This window comes from Microdochium trichocladiopsis (genome assembly GCF_020744255.1).
Source record: "Microdochium trichocladiopsis strain MPI-CAGE-CH-0230 chromosome Unknown B0I36scaffold_2, whole genome shotgun sequence".
NCBI lineage: Eukaryota > Fungi > Ascomycota > Sordariomycetes > Xylariales > Microdochiaceae > Microdochium > Microdochium trichocladiopsis.
In genome coordinates this window covers 608,552-632,013 of record NW_025763545.1, presented here as the reverse complement: position 1 = coordinate 632,013, position 23,462 = coordinate 608,552, and the positions used below count along the sequence as shown (strand labels likewise).

The 23,462-nt window shown below is 57.4% G+C and overlaps 8 protein-coding genes across 8 annotated transcripts; 5 read left to right on the top strand and 3 right to left on the bottom strand.

Moving 5' to 3' along the window:
* Positions 1 to 2,968: 2,968 nt before the first annotated feature.
* B0I36DRAFT_358977 (CAP domain-containing protein) lies at positions 2,969 to 3,900 on the top strand (the record flags this gene model as incomplete). The annotated part of the gene is made up of 3 exons (XM_046158056.1): positions 2,969 to 3,396; positions 3,456 to 3,766; positions 3,833 to 3,900. 3 exons carry the CDS (start codon positions 2,969 to 2,971, stop codon positions 3,898 to 3,900), a joined length of 807 nt encoding a protein of 268 aa, XP_046016373.1.
* Positions 3,901 to 5,012: 1,112 nt separating this feature from the next.
* On the bottom strand, positions 5,013 to 9,108 carry B0I36DRAFT_282942 (uncharacterized protein). The gene is made up of 5 exons (XM_046151530.1): positions 7,681 to 9,108; positions 7,607 to 7,621; positions 7,061 to 7,555; positions 6,365 to 7,006; positions 5,013 to 6,298 (listed from the first exon to the last, which is right to left on the bottom strand). The coding sequence occupies exons 1-5, from the start codon at positions 8,953 to 8,955 to the stop codon at positions 5,093 to 5,095; spliced, it is 3,633 nt and encodes a 1,210-aa protein (XP_046016372.1). The 5' UTR covers positions 8,956 to 9,108; the 3' UTR covers positions 5,013 to 5,092.
* Positions 9,109 to 9,748: 640 nt separating this feature from the next.
* Positions 9,749 to 12,784, top strand: B0I36DRAFT_282938 (Six-hairpin glycosidase-like protein). The gene is made up of 2 exons (XM_046151529.1): positions 9,749 to 10,186; positions 10,256 to 12,784. Exons 1-2 carry the CDS (start codon positions 9,907 to 9,909, stop codon positions 12,379 to 12,381), a joined length of 2,406 nt encoding a protein of 801 aa, XP_046016371.1. The 5' UTR covers positions 9,749 to 9,906; the 3' UTR covers positions 12,382 to 12,784.
* B0I36DRAFT_313623 (class I glutamine amidotransferase-like protein) lies at positions 12,785 to 14,346 on the top strand. The gene is made up of 2 exons (XM_046152652.1): positions 12,785 to 13,556; positions 13,892 to 14,346. Exons 1-2 carry the CDS (start codon positions 13,083 to 13,085, stop codon positions 14,123 to 14,125), a joined length of 708 nt encoding a protein of 235 aa, XP_046016370.1. The 5' UTR covers positions 12,785 to 13,082; the 3' UTR covers positions 14,126 to 14,346.
* On the bottom strand, positions 14,347 to 16,011 carry B0I36DRAFT_313621 (uncharacterized protein). The gene is made up of 2 exons (XM_046152651.1): positions 14,900 to 16,011; positions 14,347 to 14,833 (listed from the first exon to the last, which is right to left on the bottom strand). The coding sequence occupies exons 1-2, from the start codon at positions 15,841 to 15,843 to the stop codon at positions 14,617 to 14,619; spliced, it is 1,161 nt and encodes a 386-aa protein (XP_046016369.1). The 5' UTR covers positions 15,844 to 16,011; the 3' UTR covers positions 14,347 to 14,616.
* A 1,032-nt stretch (positions 16,012 to 17,043) lies between these two features.
* Positions 17,044 to 18,756, top strand: B0I36DRAFT_358972 (uncharacterized protein; the record flags this gene model as incomplete). Its single annotated transcript, XM_046158055.1, has 1 exon — positions 17,044 to 18,756. The coding sequence occupies one exon, from the start codon at positions 17,044 to 17,046 to the stop codon at positions 18,754 to 18,756; it is 1,713 nt and encodes a 570-aa protein (XP_046016368.1).
* A 134-nt stretch (positions 18,757 to 18,890) lies between these two features.
* B0I36DRAFT_313616 (uncharacterized protein) lies at positions 18,891 to 21,019 on the bottom strand. Its single transcript, XM_046152650.1, has 5 exons — positions 20,687 to 21,019; positions 20,539 to 20,611; positions 20,454 to 20,463; positions 19,382 to 20,385; positions 18,891 to 19,311 (listed from the first exon to the last, which is right to left on the bottom strand). The coding sequence occupies exons 1-5, from the start codon at positions 20,768 to 20,770 to the stop codon at positions 19,142 to 19,144; spliced, it is 1,341 nt and encodes a 446-aa protein (XP_046016367.1). The 5' UTR covers positions 20,771 to 21,019; the 3' UTR covers positions 18,891 to 19,141.
* Positions 21,020 to 21,621: 602 nt separating this feature from the next.
* B0I36DRAFT_358970 (uncharacterized protein) lies at positions 21,622 to 23,230 on the top strand (the record flags this gene model as incomplete). The annotated part of the gene is made up of 3 exons (XM_046158054.1): positions 21,622 to 21,627; positions 21,683 to 22,196; positions 22,275 to 23,230. The coding sequence occupies 3 exons, from the start codon at positions 21,622 to 21,624 to the stop codon at positions 23,228 to 23,230; spliced, it is 1,476 nt and encodes a 491-aa protein (XP_046016366.1).
* Positions 23,231 to 23,462: the final 232 nt, after the last annotated feature.

The following is a 23,462-nucleotide window of genomic DNA, read 5'->3' as shown; positions in this document are numbered from 1 at the left end:
AGCAGACGTTGGCCAAATGAAGTGGTCGTTTCAGAGCGACGCCACGAACTCGGGTGCCGGGGCGCGGGCGAAATGGGCGGAGCGGTTGGGCAATTAAAGAAAAGGGGGTTCGACAGGCTATTTCCCGTTGCGTGGGCTCCATCACGGAGTAATATTATGCTGTAATTGACAGCAACCGAGCAAAGACCCCTGTGGCGCCAATAAGGGGCTGCAGTGACGATCTGCGACCAATCAGTCATGGCTCAACTGCCTTTCTGGGGCGAGCCAAGCGCCTGTCCGCGCAAATCATTGCTGCGCTCACTCCCTCTATGCAGGTGTGCAGGGGCCATAGCCAATCCAGCCCTGGTGTCTATGCGAGGTACATTTCGGATCTGTGGATCCCATACGAGTGTCCCCAGATTTGGGCACCGGATCGGTGGTTGTGCCTTGCGGACTTGTCCATGGCTCTTTGGTCGAACAGGTCAGCACCCATCATGGTCATCTCACGCCTGGCCCAGTAAGACCCCATCTGCCGGTAGTGACGGCGCCTCAAGCGCGCCGAGATGTCCTCTGATCGACAGTGATTGCACCGTGTTCAGGTTGGCGCATTTGCCTCGAATACAGCGTACCCCTGCCCGAGGGCACGGCACCGGATTGTGCAACATGTATGGGACTCGGGCGACGGTGCGATGGGAGTGGTCGGCCATGTCCTTGGCGGGCAAAAGCGCACGTCCGTCTGATCCCCATGCTGCAAGTTGACGTCTTGTCGAGGTCCTTCCTGCAGTTAGTGGATTGTTCGACCTGACGGCGAAGTTCCTGGGATTGTGGTGGTACTGTTCTTGTCGCTCGATTGCCGTTCGACAGATCGATGACAAGACGAAGTGTGGCCTGGCAGAGCCGGGTCCAGCACGTGAACGCTGGGGCGCAGGGCCCATCCAAGATGAGGCTGCTTCTAGATAGGTCGTCACATCGTGTTGAGAGCTAGGCGGGGACGGATTGCTCTTGGCGAGAGGGCCAGCGGCCGCCACGTCCGGATCCAGACGAGAGAACGCAGCGCTGCGCTACCACGGAGGAAACCACGGGGAAAGGGGCTCTCGGCTCCTGCAATGCATCCGTGGTATGGCGAGCGGCGAAGCTTGCAAGAGCAGGAACGATTAGCCGCGCGAGCGTTGAGTGAGGGCGGCCCCAGGTTGTGTGCGCTTCCCGCCGTACCGGATACCGCAGACGCATGAACAGCTGGGGCTTCGGGGCTTCGGCGCCACAGCGAGCAGGCGACGAGTGTCTCGAATACGGTGGTGCGCAGCGTGGTGACAGGTCTGTGATGGTGGTTGACGCCTGCTGCTGGCCCGGCCTGGTCCGGTCTGGCCGCGCTGGAGGCGACCGCGCATGTCGTTTCGTCAGAGGCCCGTCTTGTGTCGCAGAGAGCGGTCTAGACGGAAGTAACCTGGAAGGTTATCAAGACGAAGCGGTAGGCACAGGAGACGCGATGACGAAGGCTGACTAGATCAGTCGGACGAGCAAAGTGTGATGCGAGGGCTCTTTCGTTTCTCGTCCGCAACATAAGTTGAGATCAGCGGCCGCCACGAACCGGCCCTTTGTTCTCTGCATCCTTGCCTCGAGAGACGATCACCTTTGCCACCACGGCACGCCGACCGCAGCACGCAACAATTGAACGAGCCAGCAGCTAACAACACCTGCTTCCCTGGTGAGTCTGACAGTACTTTCTCTTGATTTTTGATTTCTTCGTATTCCCAACGCCAGCCCCTCCCGCGGATGCACAACCTCTCATTACGGGCATACACACATACACGCACTCACGCAGTGCTTACCCCAAACCAAACCGACGCTCCCTCCCACCTGCCTGTGCTGGCTCCACCGCTCCGCCAAGTCGCTTTCTCAGCTACGGCGTGCCGCCACCTACGCCGTTCCTCCACCACCACCACCACCGGAGAGAGAGCCAGAGAGTCACCTGTGCAGTGCTCGGTGCTCTTGTGCTGCGAGCGGTGGCAGTCGCTGCTGGCAGCACTTGCTTGTGCTTGCACGAGCGTTGGGATTCTCCAGCATAAAGCCTGGCCTCCCCCAGGCGGCGCACGCAACTGGAGCAGCGACCCTGGGACCAAAAGCGCTTCGTAATCGATAGTCGCACCCCTCACCATCTGCACACCCTCCCCCGCCTCAAGCCCCTACCCTGCCTTGTTAGCCTGGGGCCGACCCCCCGCCTAGCACGCCTAGCTCCAGCAGGCCCTTGCTCTCCTGTCAGGTACCCGCCTGCGCCCTGTCTGTGTGCCGCTCCTGCCTGTCTGTGCCTGGCTGACCCGCGTATCGTCAAAGTACCCCCCTCTAGCTCTAGTGTCCAGCCCCAGCTGCTCCTGCCCTGGCCTGCTTGCGCTGCTGCTGGCCCAGCTGCTCCTGCCAATTTGCGCCCGGCCTCGTGCCCTCAGCGCTGCCGCCTCCCATCCGCCAGTGCGCTCGCTGCACGTTGAAATACTCTCCTCCCCGCCGCCTCGTCCTCCTCGACCACCCTCCTGCTTCTGCTTCCCACTCTCTTCGGCAGAGCTTCGCACTCCCTACATCCAACGAGCTTCGGCTGCACCCACTCTTGATCGATTGATCCGATCTGTTCACTCCTTACCAACACGCCACCGCTCTTCACTGTCTTTCATTCCGTCCGGACGCAAGCCGCCCTCAGAGTCTCTCAAGATCTCGCAAGAAACCACAACAACAATCCGCTCAATTCCTCGACCGTCGTATACGCTCTGGTAGCATCATTCTCAGTCGGTTTCGATACTCTAAAAAACCAACTCCAAGAATCTACCAGCAAACGTACGTCCGCCCGCCCGTCCTTGAGCCATATAGGCTTATAGATAGCAGACCGACCAGAGTCGCTTGTCTTGCTTCCCCAGCCGGCCACTGTCTCACATTCATTGCGTGTCTCGGCTGCTAACCCGCCGCATTGGTACAGTTCAGTTCCTCGACACTACACGTCACAATGAAGTCTTCCGTCATTGCTCTCATCTCCGGCGCCGCCGTGGCCCTCGCCAGCCCCGCTGTTCTTAACAAGCGCGTCTATGAGGTCCAGTGGACCACCGTCTACACCACGGCTACCGTCACCGCCGGTCAGGAGCCGACTCAGGCCCCCGTTGTTGAGGCCCCTGTTGCCCCTCCTCCGGAGGCTGTTGTTGTTACCGTCACCAAGGGACCCTCCGTCGAGCCCATTGCGGCTCCCACCACCAAGGAGGACGCCCCGATCGCCGCGCCTACCTATGCTCCCCCGACTGGCGGCAGCATGGAGGATACTGCTCTCTACCACCACAACGTCCACCGTTCCAACCACTCTGCTCCGGCCATGAGCTGGAACAGCGACATCGCTAACGCCGCTCAAGTCGCTGCTGACAGCTGCAAGTTCGAGCACCAGATGTAAGTCGTACCATACTTCACAGTTGTTCACGAAAGCGCACCCGCTAACATTGTCACAGGGGCATCAACGGCCTCAAGTACGGCCAGAACTTGGCTATGTGGGGTACCTCTGCCAACGCTGCGGCCCTCGGCGCTGACGGTGCCATTGCCAAGGCTGCCAGCGACATGTGGTACGCCGGCGAGTTCGCCTCGTACGCCTCCTACTTCGGCAAGGAGCCTTCCATGAGCGACTTCCACTCCTGGGGTCATCTTTCCCAGCTGCTGTGGGCTGAGTCCACTGGTCTCGGCTGCGCTGTCAAGCTTTGCAAGAAGGGCACCATGTACGACACCATGGACGCCTGGTACATGGTCTGCAACTATGAGCCTGCCGGTAAGTCTATCAAAACCCTTTGCGCAGTCTCCAATTCAACAGTCCGTGCTCACATGACATTTATAGGCAACATGGGCGGTGCCTACGCCAAGAATGTCAAGGCTCCCCTTGGCCAGGCTCCTGTCTCTGCTTAAGCGCCATTCGGCGACGACCGCATAGTCTCTTCACACAGTTTCCTTTGGTGCATATCACTCTCACGCGGATACACAACTGTCTTGGGTACCGGGCTTCAAGTTACTCTTGTGCCAATGGCTTAGGCGGCTCTCATTTAAGACGCTGCCCGTCGCTGGCGCCTTTCGATGTTCGAACCGGAAATATCAGAAAGAAATACCAAGCACTACCCTTCAATTCGTTGCCAGACCTTCAAAGATGGTGATCATTTGTGTTCTACTCCCATAGCCGTCCTAGCAATGAAGCTGCTTGGGGCCGACTATGCCTCACTGGAATAGGTCTGGCCCCCATTGTCTTTTGTCACATAACCTTTTTGTCCTGTACTTATTTGTATCCATGCGCACTCAAGGCGCGTGGAGGAAATGCTGCGCGATCTTTTTCGGAAGCTTTGTCTGCCTCGTCAAAGGCCTGACTTGTACAGGACGGGGCAACCACACTGCTACTTGGTTCTCATGTTCGCTTCGTCTCAAGGATCTCACCATTTTACTTCAGCTGCCTAGGAATGCCGACAATGAATCATGACAAAGAACCTCAACCTGACCGATTGATGCAGTGACGTTAATGTGAATGGGGGTGAAGCGTCAGTGACCCAGACAGAGCTGAGTAATGGTGGGCAGGTTGAATAGTCGTGGCGTGCCACAAAGGCTGTCTCCACGGCTCTCTCGCATGCCAAATGCCATGGCCGTGTGCAGAGGTGATTTGCCAGTTCGAGGCTGTGTCCTCCTGATCGCCAAATCTGATTGCCTCCAGGTCCTTGCAGTGTCCAACAGAGACACGCTCGACTACTTGTACCCGCTATCCCACCGGCGAACAATAGTAGACTGGAGAGGACGTCGACATATGAGGAGGCGTTTTTCGTCCCTGCGCCGGATGGAGCACAGTCTCTTGTCAGGCAGGCGGGTAGTTTGCTAGCATGCGAATGTCTACTTGATTGCATTCACGAATGATTCCAGTCTTTCGGCCACTTCGGACAGTCTTTTACCAGTGTTGAAAGGATGGGTACACATGCAGGTCTGGGGTGCGGGCGCATGCAAGCTCCAAGAGTTTTTTCACGCGCATTTCATCTACTTGGCGTGCAATTGAAAGGATATTATTCGCTACCTCATGATAAGTAGTACACACGTGTCGTGTCGTGGTGCTGGACGCGACTAATAATCACGGCTTCTCTGAATACGGGCCGCGCTCAAGGTCCGGCTCACGCAGATTATGGCGCCGCGGCTGATATGGATTTGGTGGCGAGTGATGCCTGGCGTGGTCTTGGTGGCGTTCCATGCTCGGTCTTGCCGCCCAAGAGACGGCCTGGTTGTGGTTGTGATTGTGATTGTGACTATTCACCCCGCCGCCGCCGATGATGCTGTCCCCCCTCGGCCGAGCACCAGCCGCAGCCGAGGACCGGCGTCGTCGAGCGGCCTCGCTCATGGCCCCAGCAACCCCGCCACCGCCAATGCCGGCGGAATAGTGGACAGAGTAGTCGTTGCTTTGGTCGCGGCTGTGTTGAACCCGCGTGCTGATCGACGTTAGGTCGATGCGGCGTCTCGAGTCTCGACTCTGTCGTGGCTCGCTCAGCTGGAGAGACGGTCGTCCGGGGCGCGGCGGATGCAGAGCGTCGACCCTGCTACTCAAGATTGCTTTCTCGTCGGGACCATCATCGTCATGGCTGGTCGACAGACGGCTCAGGATCTGACGCAGATCCGTGCCAGGCGCCAGCTCCGCCGTGAGGGAGGAGTTTCGCCGCAGTCTCCCACCGCCAAAGAGCCCTTTCAGTTCGCGCCAGAGACGTCTTGCCGCATCGAAAATCTCGTTGAACGTGACAGCCATGACGATGAGCGGGATTGATATCCCCAGTCCAATGCCGAACATGTACTTCGAGACGTACCCTGCTGATAGTGGGGTGGCCTCCCAGTCCTCCAGGTTGATGGCGAAAAAGGCGGCGATGAACGACATCGGAAGAAAAATAATGGTTACAATGGTGAAGACCATGATGGTCTGGCCTTGCCTCGCAGCAATGACAGCCTGATCCCCGGCAAATCGGGCCTCAAGCACATTCGAGTGCTTCTGCTTCAGGTCCAAAAGATCGCGCAGACTCACATATAGCCTCTCCGCCTGCTGATCCATACGATCGATATCTTTGAGACGGTCTTCGACGCCGCGGCATTGCTCTCGACTGTGCTTCTTGATGTCGATTACTGTGGCATCCGTCACTTTGCGAGGGCCTTCACTCCGGACTTCCTCGGTAACCACGGATTCGAAATAACCGAGCGCCGACAGCTGCGAGTCCAATATCTGCGCGATAATGCCCAGTTCGTCTCTGATATCCTTGATTTCGACCAGTAGAGCAGTTTCGACGCCAATGTCCGGGAACTGCGGCGCTGTTAGTCTCGACCCATTCATGGAAGATGCGGATGCTATGGGATCAAGTCGACTTACAAAATTGCTGTGTCTGCCCAGTCGACGCTGGTGGTGGTCCTGTAACCATTTCGTAGATTGCTCGGATGCCCGATTGAAGCGACTGAATAACTGGCTTTCGAGATCCGTCACGACTCCAATGGACTGTTCAAACATGTCGAGGAACTGATAGTCTGGATCATGCAGCCTATGTCGGTCAAACATGCCCGAGCAGCGGTGCGTGATGAGCATGGCCAGGTCGTACACAGACTCTATCGGAGGCCTGGTCTTGGCATTCGTCTCTTCTATAATGCCGTCGAGCACATTCAGAGGGTCTTGCTTTGGCTGATTCCACCTTTGTGGGAAACAGGTGATGATGAGGTCTTTTCCGATAATCCACAGCCATAACTGATCCACCATGAAGACTTTCTGCTCGATGTGGTTGTGTTTGCAATAGCGATAGACGACTTGGTCAGTATCTCGGATCGTGGTATCAATTCCGTGGTAGAAGTATTGATCAAGTGTTCTCCTTGGATGCAGACGACGGGTGTTGTTCAAATATGCATGCACAAGAAGGGTGTCTCTAGAAGGATTCGCAGGTAAGCCCTGCCTCTCAGCTGCTTCTCTGATGGAATCGCTCATCCTCTGCCTGCGTTCGTCCGTTTCGTAGTGCAGGAATGGCATCTGTGGTTGCGTTAGCGTTCGGAATCGAGTCATCACCATGCAGCATCAACGTACAAACAGCACAATTTTCCCGTTCGACGCGGCGAAGCGGCTCGTCTCCCATGCAAGCGGCGCTGAGGTCTTGTTGCTTGCGTTGCTGAAATTGCTATCCTGGCGTCGAGGGGGGTTGCCCGGCGGACCTTTCCCACGTTTTGTTTTCTTTGGATGCCGCTCAGCTAATTGCTCGGATCTTGATTTCTTCTTGCCTTCACTTCTTGGCGTCTCGCTCTCAAAGCTGTCACTGAGCTTCCGCGGCGTCAATGGCGGCCCGCTCATTTCTGGTTTGAGATTGGGTTCTTGGGGCTCTTCTGTAACTGAGATGAGCGGTTTGTCTTCTCGTTTGACCTCCATTGGATCGGAGTTGCGTGCTGCAATTCTTTGACAGAATGTGCGCATGAAATGAGCATGTGAGTAGCGACCATGGTGCTCTTGATCAAAGCACCGTTCAAGAGCCTTGAATGCTTCAATGTCTCGATGTCCTGCCTCGATGAAGGACTTGGCCAGTAGAGTCTGCGCCGAGTTAGTAAGCAATATGTTGACTCAATCAGCAGCGTAGCTCACCTCAACCCACGAGACCTATGAATTTGTCAGCTATGTCCAGGGAGCGAACGCGAAAGATTAGGATCGAGACTCACGTTATTAGCAGGAAGATGTATCCACCGGAAGTCAGGCTTGTACTTGATATTCTTTTGTAGGGTGGGTATCTTCGGTTTATCATTCTCGTGGTCCCAACCGTACAGAAGCTCATGGACTGTACACTTCTGGACGAGCTGTTTCTTGTCGAACTGCCCAAAATCAACAATGGTGGCGTCGAAAGCCTTGCATGCAGCAGCCGCCACGGGGGACAAACGATCTGCATTCCTGGCTGGGGACAAAAGCTGCACAATCTCGGGGTTGTTCCTCTCGGCTGCACAAAGCATGGCCGTGCGGTCGAATGAATCCTTGGTCGATAACGAAAGTTCAGGACGTGCAAGGAGAACCTTGACCATCTCTTCCAAGCCGTTGGAGGCGGCCCAGTGAAGCGGTGTCATGCCATTCGACAGCTGCGCATTGACGTTGGCACCAGCATCCAAGAGCATCTGAACGATCGGAGCATAGCCACTCTGTGCCGCATTATGCAGAGGTGTCCATCCACCGTCACTGACGGCACAGGGGTCGGCGCCGTAGGACAGCAACAAGGCCACGGCCTCCTCTCTGCTTTCCCCTTGGTTACTCTCAGCGGCGAGGTGCAATGCCGTGCGTCCTCGATTGTTGGTGGCGTTGAGGTCGGCTTTGTATTCGAGGAGGACCCTCATGAGAGCAATGTTTCCATTTGTTGCAGACCATAGCAGTGGTGTCCGCCCAATACCATCCTTGACCTCAAGATTTGCCCGGTTGTCGAGTAATAGCTTGATAGTATCGACGTTCCACTTGGTCTTGCCGGGCTTCTCCGCCGCAAGGAATAGCAGAGGCGTCCGCCCCTCTCGGTCATGGGCGTCGACGCTGGCACCACCTTCCAGCAGCGCCTTTACCACGGTGTTGTGGCCTTTGAGGATAGCGGCGAAGAGCGCGGTCTGCCCGCTCCGAGGATTGCGACAGTTGGGGTCAGCTCTCCTTCGCAGCAGCTCTGTGACAACAATGGCATGTCCACCTTCGGCCGCCTTTAGCAAAGGCGACACCTCGTTGTCCCGGCGCGGATTGACATCGGCGCCATGTGCCAGCAAGAACTGAACGATGGACAGCTTGCCACGCGCCGCGACCTTCTGCAGGGCCTGGCGCAGCGCGTCCTGGTCGGTGACAGAGGTCCAGGATCCGGGGTCTTCCTCAAGAATGTCGCGTATCCGGCTCTCGTTGGCCTGCGCCGAGGCGGCGATGAGCCTCAGCTGTCGCTGGTCCGGCTGGCTGCTGGCCACACTCGCCTCGCTCGCCATGTTGCAAAGTCTCCCGCTGGAGTTCTTGCCAGAGCAGATGCAGATCCAGACAGACCGACAGACAGACCGACGACTAGGCCTTGCAGGCTGTGCCAGTAATCATGTCCTCTCGCAATGGGCATCTGGCTGCATAAGAGGCATTGTTTCTGGGCTTGTGCGACGTACGAGTCCTTGGTCAGCGCACAGCCATTGTCGCGCCCCCAAGAGACTGCAATTTGCAAGATGCAGAGGCTGGGACGCTAAATCGGCCGAGATGCCTGCAGATAATACGACAGGGGTGCTTGTTCGAGACGGCGCCATCAGCTGAGCTCCAGGGGGGATGGATGAACACTGGAGTATTCACACAGCACGCGGTCATGGTTCTGCAAACCCCGAGCGAACATCCGCCATTGTTGATCCATGAATGCACAGGAGCATGTCACCCAGAGAGCTTTCAGTAGTATAAACAACCAGCATTCGACAGAGGTGGTGGTTCTGAGGGCACGGTTGTTACGACTGAGACTGGGCGCTCGATGGACCCCGATTCCCACAATTGCGTGCCTGCCCGGAGCTTAATTCAACAGGCATGCATGTCACTGGGCAGGCGATGGCCAGGCTCTTGGCATCAGAGAGGAAGGCGCAGCTACTGTAGTTGTCGCAAGCAGGCAGGCCGGCCTGGACTGGAGGACCCGATTAAAAATGTGGAATGCGCTTGCCGTCACCGCCACCACCCCGCGCAGCTCGCCTTGCCTTCTGCCCTCCTGCCTGGCCGGACCCGCCCTTCTGGCATGTGAGCTGCCGGCTTTTCACGCTTCCCACCGGTAGCGGCATATCTGGGTTACCCTCTCCTCCAGACTTTCGCAGCCCCGCGGCTTATCTTCCTCGCTCGACTGACAACGACGACACATCCACAGACTCGCATACACTGTTCCTTTCCATCCGGCCGGCCTTCCGCAGCCGAAGACCTCCGCGATGATGTCTGCTCAGCTCAACCCGCCGCCTGGCTCCGCCTTGGCTTCCGCGACCGCCGGTGCACAGCAGCCCACTGCTGCTGAGTCCTCCAGCCCCGGCACGGATCTCGAGACCTCCGCTCCTCCTTTGCGGAACCGTGCTGGTGATAGCAAGAACCCGTTCGTGCGTGCTCACACAGACACCCTGGTCCACTGGCAGCTGCTCGACGACGAGGCTCTGGCTCGGGCCAAAGCTGAAAACAAGCTCATCTTTCTGACGATTGGCTTCCTCGCTTCCCACTGTAAGCATGTGGCTATACCCTCTACTCGCATGTCTCTCTGCTGACCACTGTCTATGATGCCTCCAACAGATTGCCATCTGACCAGACAAGATTCGTTCTGCAATCCCCGCATCGCTAATATCCTCAACGAGCACTTTATCCCCATCATTGTCGACCGCGAAGAGCGACCAGACATTGACACCATATATATGAACTACAACCTGTCATTGAACAGTGGTGGCGGCTGGCCGCTCAACATGTTCCTTACTCCCGATCTCGAGCCTGTCTTTGGCGGCACATATTGGACCGGCCCTGGCGTTCACACTTCCAAATCTGAGACGGACACCGGAGACGAGCCGCTGGAGTTCCTTGTCATTCTCCAGAAGCTTCTAAGCGTATGGCCGGAGGAAGAAGTCCGCGTGAGAGACGAGGCCAAGAAGAGTGTCATCGAGCTGCGCCGTTTCTCCGGAGAGGGCACCCTCAATGCTGACTCGGCTTCTCGCCAGCCCTCGCAAACCGTGGATAGCGAATTTGAGGGCGAGGTGGACCTTGATCAGATCGAAGAGGCTTATACCCGGATCGCGGCCACGTTCGACCCAATGTGTGGAGGCTTCGGACAGGAGCCCAAGTTTCCCACCTCCGCAAAGCTGTCCACCTTGCTGCGAGCAACACAGTTCCCCAAGGAGGTGCAGGATGTCGTTGGTGCCCAAGACTGCGGATATGTCAGCACAATGGCACTGCACACTCTTCGCCGCATGATCGCTGGCGGCATGCATGACCATGTTGGGGGAGGATTCCACCGGTTGTCAGTGACCAGAGACTGGTCGCTGCCGTCATTTGAGAAGCTTCTCATTGACAACTCACTCCTGCTTGGCGTGTTCCTCGACGCGTGGCTGCTTGTTGGAGGAACAGAACAGTCCGAATTCGCCAGTACGGTCATTGAAGTGGCGGACTACATCACCAGCGACAGGATGATTTCGAGCACTGGTGGGTTCGTCTCTAGCGAGGCCGCCGATTCGGTCAACAAAAAGGGCGATAGCATTATGCAGCAGGGCGCCTTTTACCTATGGACGAGGAAAGAGTTCGACAGCGTGATAGGAGACGAGCAAGAGAGCGAGGTGGCGGCAGCATACTGGGATGTTCAGGAGCACGGCAATGTCGACAGGAGCCACGATCCACACGACGAATTCCTCAACCAGAACGTTCTACGCATTGTCCGTAATCACGCGCGACTGACGAAGCAGCTAGGGCTGTCTGATGACGACGTTCCCAAGATCATCGCCTCCGCGCGGGAGAAGCTTCGGGCGTTCCGCGACAAGGAGCGCGTTCAACCGGCTATTGACACTAAGGTGGTGACTGCCTACAATGGCATGGCTATTGCTGCGCTTGCGAGAACCGCCCTTGCGTTGCGACACACGGGCGGGGAGTTCGCAGCAAAGGGTGAAACCTATCTCGCAGCTGCCAAGAAGGCCGCCGAGTTCATCAAAACACAGCTTTGGGATGCCAGCAGTCAAGTTTTGTACCGCGTGTGGGCAGATGGCCGCAGCGACACAAGGGCTTTTGCTGACGACTATGCCTATCTCATTGAGGCTTCGCTTGAGCTTTACGAGGCGACGTCGGACGAGTCATGGCTGCAGTGGGCCGATGAGCTCCAAGCCGTGCAAATCAAGTTGTTCTACGACAGCGTCACTCCTTCGGCCGACGAACCCAGCGCTAGCCGCTGCGGTGCGTTCTACTCAACAACCAGTAGGTCGCCTCATGCCATTCTGCGTGTCAAGGACGCCATGGACTCTGCCCAGCCATCGGTCAATGCAGTCTCTGCATCCAACCTCTTCAGGCTTGGTGCATTGCTTGGGGATAAGAAGTATAGCTACCTGGCCAAGGAAACCGTCAATGCGTTCGGCGTAGAAATGCTTGAGCATCCGCATCTTTTCCCCGGGCTGCTCTGTGGAGTCGTGTCATGGAGACTTGGAGCGTCACAGCTCGTCTCGATAAGTCACGGTCCAGCATCCAAGGAGCTTGCCAAGTTCTTCAAGGCGCCGCGTGCTAGCCTGTCGACTCTGCTGTACCTCGGCGGACCATCGTCGTGGCTTCGCAGTAGGAACCCGGCGCTAGGTGACGTTCCTCAAGAAACAGGGCTGTTTGTTCTTGAGAATGGGAGCTACCGTCGGCATGAGACTGCGGGAAGTGAGCCTATGGCGACGGACTCCGTGTGAATCAAGCTTGTGACACAAGCTTGACTACCTGGGCAGCTCGCGGCAATACTGTATATGTCATGGCTGGCGTTTGTGGTTCCAATTTGGCGTTATTGATTCCCTGGCGGCCGTGGTTTGAAGATTGCTAGAGAAGTTGCACATGGTGATACCATGTTATAAATCTTTCCATAACCACTTCCATGGACGGTCTTGTGTGACATTGCATTGGAGAGGGTTGGATCTGTCAATGAGCGACTGCTGATGAAGACCACGGCGATAGAACGTGGCGGTCTTTTGCGTTGCTCCGTACCCCGGAACCCCGGCCGGTACCCCGAGAGGCGGGCGGGGGTGGGGCGGGGGCATGGAGGCGGATCCGGGGCTGAGATGTCACAGGGTCTCGCTTACGTGCTCTCTACACTCCGACATGGTTCGGCGATTAGTATCCAACGAGAAGTTTCATTTGCAGAACTCCGTCATCGGCCACCCTTCCCGCCAGTGTCTTGTGGGCTCATAGGTTTATTGACCACCGGCTTTCAAAGGAGATACTTTGCCCAAGTTTCAGCTGGATTCCAAGATTGGGTCTGGTGTACCATCGGACTCTTTACACCCCAGAACTCAACTTGACAATCCAGGAAGGGTCCTATAAACCCAAAGGGATTCAGCAGGACAGACACTCAGCAGCAGCCGTGACATCTCCAAGGTCCCCTTCGAACGACGCACAAATGTCGCCGCCAGTCAAATTCGCCGCCGCCGTATTCCCGGGCTTCCAGGCCCTCGATCTCTTCGGCCCGCTCGACACGCTCAACATCATATCGAAGCAGGACCACCCAATGTCGCTGTACATCCTCTCCTCCACGCTCGACCCCGTCAGCACTCTCCATCCGGAAGATTCAGAGGAAGATCCATCGGCGGCGGCACCGCCGTCCAAGTCCAAGGGCCTGCCCTTCCCCATGTCCCAGGCCATCGTCCCGACGCACACCTTCGCCGACTGCCCGGACGATGTCGAGGTACTGATCGTCCCCGGAGGCCGCGGCTGCCACGACCCGGCGCGGATCGCGCACGTTGCCGACTTTGTCAGGCGGCGGATGCCCCGGCTCCGGTTCCTGCTGACGGTGTGCACGGGCGGCGGGATCGCGGCGCAGGCGGGCGTGCTAGACGGGCTGAGGGCGACGTGTAACAAACGCGCGCTGGACTGGGTGAGTTTTGTTGTTTTTATTTTCAGTTTCAGCTCTTTTCTTTTTATTTGCCTTTCGCTCTCTATCTCTCTCTTTTTGTGCTCTGCTGTGCTGTGCTATTTCTCATTGTTCGCCAATCCTTGCTTTTGTCTGCTTTTCCGTGTTTTATCTTATACACGTCATGAGTCGGTGTAACCATCAATCATCTTGTGCCCTTGCAACGTCATGAATTCCTCGTCATGTGCACACATCATTGCTGCAACTCAAGAGCGGGAAAGGAGGGGAGGGGCGGGAAAAAAGAAGAAAGAAAAACAAACTGACCACTCCACCGCTCCCGGCCCCTCAAAAACAAAAAGATCATCCCGCGCTACCCCTCCGTGAACTGGGCCAAGTCCGCGCGCTGGGTCGTCGACGGCAACAACGAGGAGAAGAACAACATATACACGGCGTCCGGCATATCCGCGGGCATGGACATGATGTTTGCCTTTGTCGCGGACCAGTACGGCGCCGAGCTGGCGGACCGGATCGCCAGGCAGGCCGAGTACACGCGGTCCGTAAATCCGGAGGATGACCCTTTTGCGAGGGAGTGAGTGAGCGAGCAAGCAAGCAAGCAGGGTATAACTGAACACGGGAGATAGACATATTCAGTCAGGGATAAAATGAATGGAGCGAGGCAGGCTCGGGGATCGATGTGATGTCGTGCTCAGATTACAGACAGTGTAAATAGGCAGGGCTGGCTGATCGCGGCAGCCAAGGAGCACACGAGGACGAAGCTTTATCAACTCTATCGCGAGATTCTCACCGCCCGCAGATTGAATCTGACATACTAGTAAATTGGGAGTGGCAGACTAAGGGAAAAAGATTATAAAGTGAATGGCGCGTAGGATAAGATACATACTACGACTAGTAAAGCACGGCAAAGCAAACCGACTTCTGGTACACTCTTTGTGTCCAGGATCACATTTCCAACACCATACATGCAGACACGAGCTACCGAATAACTCAGTGCCTGGGCATTCCATCCTGTACAAGGCCACACTGACAATTTGAAGAGTTCCACGAGTTCCGATACAATAGACGCTTACTTAGACTCGGCAGTCTTGTTGTCATAAGCTGGGGGTGCCTCAATATCCTCCTCCTGCTGGGCCATGAGGCCAACCTTCTCGTCCTCGGCAACAACTTCCTCGGTTGCAGCCTTGTGGCTGCCCTCGGCGGCAAGACGACGAGGGCACCGGCCACCGCCGCGGACGCACACGCGCCAGACGTGGACGATAAAGGTGCCAACCATCATGCCGATGCTAAGTGAACATGTTGTCAGTAAGAGTGATACAAAAACCGGGTCGGGTAAAAGGGATGTGACTTACACGCTGGCTGTAACACCAGCAAAGACGCCAAAGGCAATGGGGAAGAGGATATCAGTGGCGATGCTGGTGAGCAGATGACCCCAGCTGTGGTGCTTGGGGCCGTGGTGGCCATAGCCGTGACCGTGGCGGTGGTGCTCGGGGCGGTGGTGACCCTCTCGCATGCCCTCGTCGGCATCGCCAACGATCTCGCCAGTCATGACGGGAGACTTGTTCTTGGAGCATGGCTTGATGCCGAAGTCGGAGAAGATCCCCTTGAACATGTTCTTGACCTGGCAAAGGAGCGACGAGCATTCCTGGGTATTGCTGCTTGGACGGCCGGTAGGGGCCGCATGGGCATCGGCGACGTTGACCTCGACAAGCATGAGCTTGTTCTCGGGGGTCTTGATGACGAGGGCCTCGACGGCCTGGATGCCCTGCACAAAGATGCCACCGACCTCGATGATCTGCAAGTAGACGGCGAAGAGCTCCATGGCGTTCTCCGAATCGGCGTGGACGGGGCGGGTGACTATGCCGAAGCCGAGGACCTCGGGCTCATTGTGCTGGACAAAGTCATGGTTCTTCTTCTTGAAGTCGGGGACCAGGCGAGCTGTGAGTGGCTGGTAGGTGGCAGCCAGAGCGTCCGGGAAGACGGGGAGGCCGTTGATCAGGAGAGCATCCTGGCCGTCGACCTCCTGGACGACAAAGGCGAGCTCGAGGTGGCTCGCGATGGCCGTGTGGGTCGAGACCTTGCCGTTGCGGTGGTGCTTGCGGACGGGGCAGCCGGGACAGTTGAGGTTGATGCTCGTCTCCTTGCCGACGGCCATGAGCGTGGCCAGGTCATCGCTGGTGGGGTGCGGGAGGATGCTGAAGGTGTCCTCATCGGCGATGCTGACGTCCGGGGGGAGCAGGATGGCATTGGTGGATGCCACTGCCAGGCCCGCGGCAATGAGCGAGGTGAGCTGCATGGTGGGGAGAATGACAGCACGTGCGTGCGTCTACCAAAGCTGGCGTGTCGAGACTATCGAAGAAAATTTGGGAAGAGAACCGAAACAGCGGTTGCGCTCGTCCGATATGTGTGAAATAATGGTAGTTATCTGATGAATGTGAAGAAAGGGAATGGTGTTTGGTGATGAAGGAAATGGAGTGGTTCGTAGGCTGACGTTTGAGGGTCATGCTATCGCTGTAGGCTGGGAGGGCCGGAGTGGAGTGGGGCTGAGCACGACGCTGGGTGGATCCGTGTTACGACGCCTTGAACCCCTTTGAAACTCGACACAGCTGGGCTGTGGAGGACCCCAGCCTGCTTGACGCCATGCGTCGTCATTCGCCACCTCACGTCTGGCATGACAGGCCTTGGCAGCTGGTCAATTCTATAAGAAGCATGTGCCAGCTGGCTCCCCAGCTTGCTACGATCATGGGTATGATTCCGCTCAGCCCTGCAGCGTGATCCACTTTCAGGAATGTCAGAGGAAGCTTAATTTGTTCATGAAAGCCGTTAATGAAGCGCCGTTGGTCTTGCCTTTGCAGTGCTTTGCAATTGCGATTGATAAGAAGAGGGAAGTCCACAAGGGCGGACTGGAGCTCTTTGAGGTACCCATCAACTAGCCAATGGCAAGGGCTAGAGAGCTGCAACAATGATTCCATGCAAAAGGGCTAGATCGGTGAATATCGTTGATCATGCTTGTCGCAGACGTCCCTCCCCGGCAAAGTCGAATCGAGTCCTTCCATGAGATGAGATCTCTGCCTCGTGCAGGGTCAAACGCCAAAGTGCAAGCCGGCTTTACTGTCATTACTCGCCAGCAGCTGAACACCCTTGTCACTTGGACCCTGGCCTCCTGCACGTCTTCCTGCACTTCTTGATAACCTCATCCAATAGCATTGAAAGGCGCGCCCATGCCATACCCACCTAGTTGTGAGGAGCCACAATGATGCCATGGTTGGTGCTCGATTCAGCGACCGAGTTGTTCCGTGATGACAGCCTTGTGCTTGTGCCCCCAATCGAGGCGGGCCAGTCTGCCAGTGCTATATCAAGGATTGTCACGCCGGACCGTGCCTCGCTGTGAAGCTTCATCCCCAGCCCGAGTATCTGCGATACGTACATAGAGCCTACAACGCAGCAAGGACGAGATGGCCGTCCTCCCCTGAGCATTATCGCTGAGCCTCAGATCATGTCAGCGCGCGAGCTCCTCCCCGACGTCGTCGGCGCGCTCCACAAGAGGGCGCGCCGTTCGTGGTCGAACCGCCTCAACCAGTCCAAAGCCAAAGCACAGGAACCACGCGCGTCACCAGATAGCGCGGTCTCCCTCTCAAATGACACCCATCTCGCTCCGAATCCAGCCACTGGTGGTGATGTAATACACGCCAACAGCCAAGGCCACCAGGAGAACCAAAGCGCGTGTAAATCACAAGTGGTGACACGACCTCTCTTGCCTGAGCACGAGGAGAGCATCGACAGCTTTACCCAGATCGCTGTACCTGGACCAGTGCAGTCTGCCCAACGTGGGGGCAACGATATTCACAATCCTTCCACGGAAACACACCAAGCTTCATCATCACCACAAGTACAGCTTGCACCAGAACATCCCGCCGCCAGCTTCGACTACTTCCACCACATCTTCCCACCACTCCCAGCACACTCACCAGACCTCCCAGCCAGCAATGACACAAATAATGAAGACACCAAACTGCCCAGACCAATTCTCATCCCCCGCGTCACCCCCGGACCCCACGCCCCTTTCGCGCGGTGCTTCCCACCATCGCTCCTCACGGCCCTGCCGGCGCACCGCCAGGTCCCAAAGTCCGACTTCCTCGCCTTCATCGACGCCCTGAACCTCGTGGTCCGCCCCCACCCCCTGATCACCACGACCGAGTTCCTCGCCATGGTCGTGGGGTCCGTCCCTTTCGACGTCGCCGAGGCCGTGGGCACCGCGGTCGAGCTCGCCGCGGTGGGCGCGCACGTGGCGTTCACGTACAAGGCCACCGGGAGGTTCTTTGCCGTGATGAACGAGCGGTACTTCCATCCTAGGGGCCTGCACGTCAAGATGATCAAGACCAAGAGGCTGAGGAAGGAGTTTGGCCTGGACAAGAAGCGCGACTTGGAGGAGGAAGAGGAGGGGGAGGTGATGTTGATAGACGAAGGGCAGCAGCAGCAGCAGCAGGAGCAACGACAGCAACAGGACGAACAGCACCAAAGCCCAGCCACGACCACAACGACAGACCAGAAGCAAAAGAAGAAGGAGGAGAAGAAGAACAAGAAGAAACCCAAGAAGAAACTTCAACCTCTGGCCCTCCCTCTCACTGCAGACACTCTCGAATTAAGCTGCCAGGAGCGATGCCTCGCATTCCTCGAGACCAAGTGCTACGCGGCACGGCTCGAGTTTGACAACTTGCCTCCGCCAGCGACGTTCACTCTGCCGCCCCCATCCCAATCCCAAGACCAATCACAATCCCAGCCCCAGACCCTCTCTTCCACGCACGACCAAGACGACAAGACACCACCACGCACAGAGCCGCAGACGGCGCCACTGCCGACGTCCGCCCCTTCCACCTCTTCACCAAAACCCCCCATGTTCCAGCGCCTAGCCGCCTGGCGGGTCAAACACATCCTGCTCAAGTCCGAGAAGGAAGCCAAGCGCCAGCGGCGGCGGGCGTGGAAGCGGCACCACGAGAAAGGCAAACCCTTGCGCGAGCCCTGGGGCGAGAGGCAGCGCGTGGGCCAGCTCGACTGGGTGTTTGTCCAGAATCTGGACGAGTGGGAGGCCCAGCGCGGCGCCAAGGCGGCGAGGAAGCAGGAGGCCGCGGAGGAGAAGAGGAGGAAGAGAGACGCAAGGATGGAGAATTTGGGTCTGCGGAGGGTGCGGACGGAGAGGACTGTGCGGTAGGAGAGACGATGATGATGATAATAGTGGTGGTGGTGGTGAGGACTGCCGTGCAGTGTGGACGGGTGGTGCTTTCGGGCTCGGAGCAGAAACTTGTGCATATTTCATGGCGGATGCGATTGTGCAATATTTGGCCACACGGCCATGAATTGCTTTAATCAGAGATACCACCGCAGCCGGTTTCAATGGCCGCTGATATGCTTTGCGATATTATACCACTATGACCTTTTGGAGTTGATCAAGCATGGTAGTTCTATACGTATTCTTGACCTCATGATAGTCTACAAAGATTGCCTTGCGAAACCATCAATGCGATGCGCCCTTGCATCGTCAGTTTCGTCCGTGGACGGCCACGAGCCACCTCCATGACGTCAGCATCGTGGGCTACCTAATGCTGGCCCCCACTACCACCATCATTACCGGTGTTGTAGTTTGTCTTGGGCATATAACGACCACGAAAGGCGTTTCCGATGGTCCCCCGAAGACTAGCAATGGTTCCGCCGTCGCCCATCTTACTCGCCAGGGCTTCCTCCAAGGCTGACTGTGTGACTGAGGCGTCTATGTTATTCATTAGCGGAGTTTCATGAACAATGAACCAGTAGATAATGGCTGAAACTTCTTAACGTACCGTCAAGATCGCTAAAGCTGCTCCCCATGCTGGGTGTGCCATCACTATCTCTCGACTGTCCCTTGCCTTTGACCCCCGGACTACGGCCCGCTAGCTCCATTGTCCGCCGTGGGGAAAGTGGGCCGGCGGGTCCGGCACCTTTGTCCGGAGGACCCCGGAACGCGGCTGTCGAGCTGGAAGATGAGTCTGAGTGGTGCGAGCGATGAAGGCGATGGTCTCGCGTGGAATGTTTCGAAAGCCGCTTTTGGTCACCGCGTAAGGTGGCGCTCAGATCGTGGTTCTGGCCAGTGGACGAAGATCCAGCTTGAGGTTGGAACATGCGAAACGCAGGTTCATCTTCGTCGTCGTCATCGTCCGCAAAGGACGTGGCCTGATCATTGCTTCTGAATCGTGGTGGACGACGGATGATTCGCGATTGTGCAGGGCTTGATGAGGCTGAGGAGGAGGACGCAGAAGGGGACGGCGAAGCAGCTCGGCTGTTATCGGCAGGCTCCGGTGACAGCGGGCCTGGGTCCAGGTCGGCGGCGGTTGTCGTTATGGGTAACGAGGAGAACCTTCGCCGCTGTGCGTCCGCCGCGGCAGTCCGCGGAGGTTGCCTCATAGCGATACTGCTGCCTAGATTCCGGCCGGCCGCAGTGGTGTTGATGCCGGTGTTCGAGGACGACGTTCGGTTGGCTGACGGCCGGGAGCCAGGTCGTACCGGCGTATCAGGCCTGCTCGAATCGGGTCGGTTCATCGAGCTCTCAACCTTGCGTATAGAGAGCGAGGAGGGTTCTCGGGAGTGACTGGCATAACTGCCAGACGCTCCGCCCCCTGAGCCTGTGCGCCTCATGGCCTCGGCCATCGGCAGCCCTTCCAGGCCGGGCTGGGGAGATGGTGCTGGCGAGACTTTGGCGGCGACAGCGGCGCGGCGCATCTGCGCCCGGAGTTGTGCGGCATGCCTTTCGGTCAGCCAGGCAATCTGCTGAAGCAGGAAATCGACCGTAACCTGGAATCGGTCGGCGCTGAGGAGCCATGTCCAGTAAGTTAGAGTCCTGGGGAACGGGGTGATGGGGTGGACGGGGCTTCTCACATTTCATTCCCTACCAGTCAGGCCAGGTTAGCGGGAGTGTTTGGAGATATATCACTTGGAAGAAAAGAAAAGAAAAAGTCCTTACAGTCAATCTCGGTCTTGGAAACCCTGGATACTATGTTCCAAAGGGCCTCATCCTTGGAGGAATCCCAGTTGACCTAGCACCACGACCACAGTCAGCCTCAGCGACAGGATAGGGTCTGGCATAACAGGCGTGGAGGCAAGCGACCTACTGGGGGCGGGTCAACGAAATCGCCTCGGGGAAATGGAAGGCGGATGAAGACTGTGAACGCTGGGTCGGGCGAGGACGTGGTCATGTCGCCGGTGCCGGCACGGAAGCGTACCGAGGGAGCTGGTGGGTTGCTCCTGGGAGCTCACGTGTTGCCAGGCTTCAAGGACAAGGTGTGTGTGGCCTATAGGCTAGCGCGACCAAAGCTGTGAGAATCGGATCGACTGAGGCACAGCGTTGCACCGGATGCGACGAGAGCGTTGACTCGTTCCAAGGGTACTCGAGCGAGAATGCTGCGTCAGACATCAACGATGCTCGAGCTCGATAAGCTCCGTTGTTGAAGACGCTACGGAGCTGTCCCAGCAGGGTCCCGCGGTGCCCACTGGCTGCCTGTCACATGGGCGCCGGAGCTACCCCTGGCGGCGCTGTATCGATAACAGCTGGCCGGCTTCCAGCCAACCAGCCAGCGCTCTTCTCCTGCGATTGCCCCCACTAACGCCTGCTGGGTGTCTTGCTGACCTCCTTCCGCCGAGGTGTGCCTGCCTGCCACCGGCCATCTTCCGACCTTCTCGTGGTCAAGTGACTTCCGAGCTCCAAACTTCCCATCAGTCGGCCCTGTCCTTCGATGCTGCGCTCCCCAGCCATGACGTTGTCGGTAGGATGGCCTGGCTCGATATTGGCCTATGGCCTATATCCCTGCCGGGTGTAAGCGGCCTCGATCATGCTCTCGGCCACGTCGCTATCGACGATCATCCTTCCTACCGAGGGTGATGGGCGGACTAGCTCGAGGGCCATCCTCGTTTATAACCAGAAGTAAGGGCCCAGGGCTGACCGAGGAGCTCGTCGCTCGTTCGCCATGCCGATATGATTATGTTACGATTTCTCATCATCAAGCCAATGTGTCTGGCTCAGAAGTGAATTTTGCCTCGAGACAAAGGCATGGAGGTGGGAATATATCCCTAACCCCCGGCACGAGCAGTTCTGACTGAACACTTTGCAGCGACTTCTCCCCCGCGCCATCGTAAATTGGTCACCAAACCCCATACCGGGCTTCTCGCCTTCAGCAGGCGGCCTCATTGCTCTAGCAGACCTCAGCACTATCTCCCGCCGCACCGCCATCGCCGGCGGCTCCTCGTGGCTCGATGCCCTCCTGCTCGCACCTGGCCTGCATTACCAGCAGGCCGCTGATGCTCTGATCGACGGCAGCCCCTCGTCCTACAGCGCCGTCGAGCTGCTGCCGGGCAAAACGACACTGTACAGCATCACCAACCGAGCCACCATCGGCTATCTCCAGCGCATCGCCCTGACTGGTCAGGTCGTTGTTGTGAATGTCGGACCGCGTCGCCAGGCCCGGGAGAGCCCCCGCGAAGCGCGCAGGCGCAAGAGGCTCGGCCTGGGAACTCAGGCTTCCCACGAGCCATCGACAACTATCGGCGGGTTCTCGCACGCACTGTACTTGGCGAGTCCCGTTCTGACAGCCGCGTCGTTGGTGTTCATGGTCCTCCTCGAAGACTGTAAGATTGGACCCCTCTGCGGCATTCCCGGGTCGATACAAACTCCTGATCACTGATGTTTGCTTCAATGAATTCCAGGGTGGGGAGTTGGACTGCTTCTAGCCCTCATGTTCTCCCGCGTCTTGAATATCTGGGTGATCAAACAACGCTCAAAACCACCACCACCACCAGCACATCCCGCCCCTTCCGAACATAACGACAACTTCCTCACCGAGTACCTCGTGGAAATCGGCGACGGCGGTACCATCTGCCTGCGCGGCCTCGGCTCCGACCTGCAAGCCATCACCACCGGCTCGTGGCTGTCCACAAAGACCCACGTGCAGGGCTACCTCGAGGCCGCCGCAAAGCTGACCGTGTACCTCGTCGCCGCGTTCAGCGGGCAGCTCACCCAGCTCGGCAACATCATCTTCATGGCCCTCCTCCTCATCACGGCGGGTTTGCTGGGTCTGAGCAACGCCCACGACACGCATCTCCAGATGCACGGGCGGGTCGCGGCCATCTGCCCCCCCTCCCCCTCGGCCAACTTGCGTCCCTTGTCAGGGGTTCCGACTTCCTCCTCGTCCTCGTCCTCGTCCTCCCCCCAAGTCTCAAAGCAGCCATTTGGTGCACGGCGGCACTTGGCGACTGAGCGGCAGGGTAGGTCTAACGACGACACAGCCGCCACTACCGGTGGCCACAACCGCCAATGGTATACCCGGGAGTTGTCAACGACTACGAACAACAACAACAGCAGCAACAACAACAGCAGCAACAACAACAGCAGCAACAACAACAGCAGCAACAACAACAGCAGCAACAACAACAGCAGCAACAACAACAGCAGCAACAACAACAACAGCGGCAGCAGCAGCGGGAGGAAGAATCAGAGCAACGTGTCCAACACGCCCCAATATGGTGGCGGCGGCAGAAGCCCCTCTTGGCCTGCGAGCACCATGACGCGCTACTCTTCTTCGAGTGATCAGCATGACAATCCGGGGGATCTGGCGGAGAAGGGACAGGTCGGGGTCTCCGTGAAGAATCAGGCTGGCGGCTGATTATCCTGCTTACCAACAATCATTGGTGGTAATCAGGAAGCACAATGTCCACCAAGCAAGAACAAAGTGCTGGAGACATACACGGACCATGGCACTTACACCTAAGAAATTGCCTGGGGTCCGCGTCAACGAGGAATCGCTTCATATCTGCTATTGCAATTTTCAACCACCTATAATCTTTTGATAGGAATACGCCCAAACTCCGCCTCATGCTCAACCCTCGCAGAATCAC

Bases quoted from the DNA above. Each gene is read 5' to 3' on its own strand.
- B0I36DRAFT_282942 (XM_046151530.1), bottom strand. From the start codon at position 8,955: ATGGCGAGCGAGGCGAGTGTGGCCAGCAGCCAGCCGGACCAGCGACAG. The intron at 7,007-7,060 runs GTACGTTGATGC...ACGCAACCACAG, and splicing joins ACGGGAAAATTGTGCTGTTT to ATGCCATTCCTGCACTACGA. The intron at 6,299-6,364 runs GTAAGTCGACTT...ACAGCGCCGCAG, and splicing joins TGGGCAGACACAGCAATTTT to TTCCCGGACATTGGCGTCGA.
- B0I36DRAFT_282938 (XM_046151529.1), top strand. From the start codon at position 9,907: ATGATGTCTGCTCAGCTCAACCCGCCGCCTGGCTCCGCCTTGGCTTCC. The intron at 10,187-10,255 runs GTAAGCATGTGG...TGCCTCCAACAG, and splicing joins TGGCTTCCTCGCTTCCCACT to ATTGCCATCTGACCAGACAA.
- B0I36DRAFT_313623 (XM_046152652.1), top strand. From the start codon at position 13,083: ATGTCGCCGCCAGTCAAATTCGCCGCCGCCGTATTCCCGGGCTTCCAG. The intron at 13,557-13,891 runs GTGAGTTTTGTT...AAAAACAAAAAG, and splicing joins ACAAACGCGCGCTGGACTGG to ATCATCCCGCGCTACCCCTC.
- B0I36DRAFT_313621 (XM_046152651.1), bottom strand. From the start codon at position 15,843: ATGCAGCTCACCTCGCTCATTGCCGCGGGCCTGGCAGTGGCATCCACC. The intron at 14,834-14,899 runs GTAAGTCACATC...ATGTTCACTTAG, and splicing joins GCTGGTGTTACAGCCAGCGT to CATCGGCATGATGGTTGGCA.
- B0I36DRAFT_313616 (XM_046152650.1), bottom strand. From the start codon at position 20,770: ATGACCACGTCCTCGCCCGACCCAGCGTTCACAGTCTTCATCCGCCTT. The intron at 20,612-20,686 runs GTAGGTCGCTTG...TCGTGGTGCTAG, and splicing joins ATTTCGTTGACCCGCCCCCA to GTCAACTGGGATTCCTCCAA. The intron at 19,312-19,381 runs GTACGTTAAGAA...TGAATAACATAG, and splicing joins CAGCTTTAGCGATCTTGACG to ACGCCTCAGTCACACAGTCA.